Source organism: Pleuronectes platessa, chromosome 21 (assembly GCF_947347685.1).
Source record: "Pleuronectes platessa chromosome 21, fPlePla1.1, whole genome shotgun sequence".
NCBI classification, from domain to species: domain Eukaryota; kingdom Metazoa; phylum Chordata; class Actinopteri; order Pleuronectiformes; family Pleuronectidae; genus Pleuronectes; species Pleuronectes platessa.
In genome coordinates, this window is record NC_070646.1 from 442,171 (window position 1) to 443,956 (window position 1,786).

General features: G+C 47.9%; 1 protein-coding gene across 1 annotated transcript; it reads right to left on the reverse strand.

Annotated features, from left to right (window-relative positions):
* Positions 1 to 354: 354 nt before the first annotated feature.
* si:ch73-256g18.2 (small integral membrane protein 36) lies at positions 355 to 681 on the reverse strand. Its single transcript, XM_053414552.1, has one exon. The coding sequence runs from the start codon at positions 679 to 681 to the stop codon at positions 355 to 357; it is 327 nt and encodes a 108-aa protein (XP_053270527.1).
* Positions 682 to 1,786: the final 1,105 nt, after the last annotated feature.

Below are 1,786 nucleotides of genomic sequence, written 5' to 3' on the forward strand. Positions count from 1 at the left end.
TGAAGTGTTCAGTCTTTTCTTTGTTGTCGTCACTGCAACACAACTGAAGTTTAACAAAACAACACACTGATGAACAAGAACTTAAAAACGAGACTTTGTGATTCAGGAAGTTGTGATGAGCACTTTGTCTGAATCGTTTGATAAATCAGATTATTAGAGAGATGACTTTTTCATGATATGAAATTATTGTTTGCTGCAGATTCAGTGGACTGGGGGGGGGTTGATGTGGGGGCGGGGGGGCTGCTTACCTCCTGCTGACCTCAGCTGCTCATCGACACCATCGATGGAAGTTAAAGATTCAAATTAAAACAAAGATCTACAGTCTGAAACCTTCCTCTTCCTCACTCTTCTTCCTCACACCAAAGTGCTCCTCTTCTCTCTCTCTCTTTCTCGGTCCCGGCTCAGGTCCGGCGTTGGCAGCTCTCCGTGGGCCACCGTGTTGTTGGGCTCACAGCGGGACGAGGCCGGCGAGTTCTGCATGACCACCAGGCGAATGGGCGACTGGCTGGGCGGCGCCGGCGTGGTGTCGGGGGCGTACTCCTTGGTCGGGTCTTTGCCCCGGCAGTCGTACAGGATGCAGGAGATAAGGAAGACCAGGAGCAGGATGACATAGCTGGCGACCAAGATGATGAGGTTCAGGGTGACGGGGTCAATCTCCAGGTAGAACTCCATGAAACCCATGGTGCCACTTCATATCTCGACCCGGAGGGAAGAGAGGGAGGGAAAGCAGCAGAAACAGAAAAAGGAAAGAACAGAAATAAAGGGAAATATTTGTGAGACGAGGAGAACCAGCAAAAACCCAAAAGACTGATGATAGACGGAGGATGGACAGCTGGCTGGAAAGAGAGAAAGAGCAAAAGATGAGGATGGACAGTGAAATGAGGGATCAGCTGAGAGAGAGAGAGAGAGAGAGAGGTAGAGAGAGAGAGAGAGAGAGAGAGAGAGAGAGAGAGAGAGAGAGAGACTGCTAGAGAGGTAGAGAGAGAGAGAGAGAGAGAGAGAGAGAGAGAGAGAGAGAGAGAGAGAGAGAGAGACTGCTAGAGAGAGAGAGAGAGAGAGAGGTAGAGAGAGAGAGAGAGAGAGAGAGAGAGAGAGAGAGAGAGAGAGAGAGAGAGAGAGAGAGAGTCACAGCAGGACGATGGGAAGCTTTGACGGACGTTAATCCTCGACCTCCAGCAGCCAATGACCAAAGCTGCTCATTTTTAATAACTTAAGCCTCCATTATTTTGATTTTGCCAACTACACGAACACGTGGAGACCAAACTGCTCTCAGTGACATGGAGGACCAGCAGCGTCATGTGACCACACGTTAGTTCATCACTCAGTGTTTTTTGTGTGAGGCGGCAGCTCCACCTGAACCTTCATGTTTATCACGTCCTCATGTCTGGTTCTTTTTGCCCTGAGTTCTGTCTCACAGGCACAACTTTCTGTCCATCATCCCTCACTTCAGAACTGAAGCAGAATCATTATTATTTGTGTTGCATTTTTGTTAGTCAGTGATTGTGTATTTACTCTGTGTTCATTCCTTGTCTCAGATCTTTGAGCTGCAGCTGCAGGTTCATCCTCTGGGTTCAGTCTCTTGTTTCACTCTGAACTTTATCGAACCTGCAGCACAGGGGCTTTGCATCTGATTTACCATGAGCTCCTGGAGGTGGCGCTCTTTTCTCACAGCTCATGGTCTCTCAGGACATATATCACATGTTATAAATGAACTGTATATTTATAAGTCATGTGACCCACATAATAAAACGCAGAATGAGGCTCCACATGTTGTTTGGATTCGTTC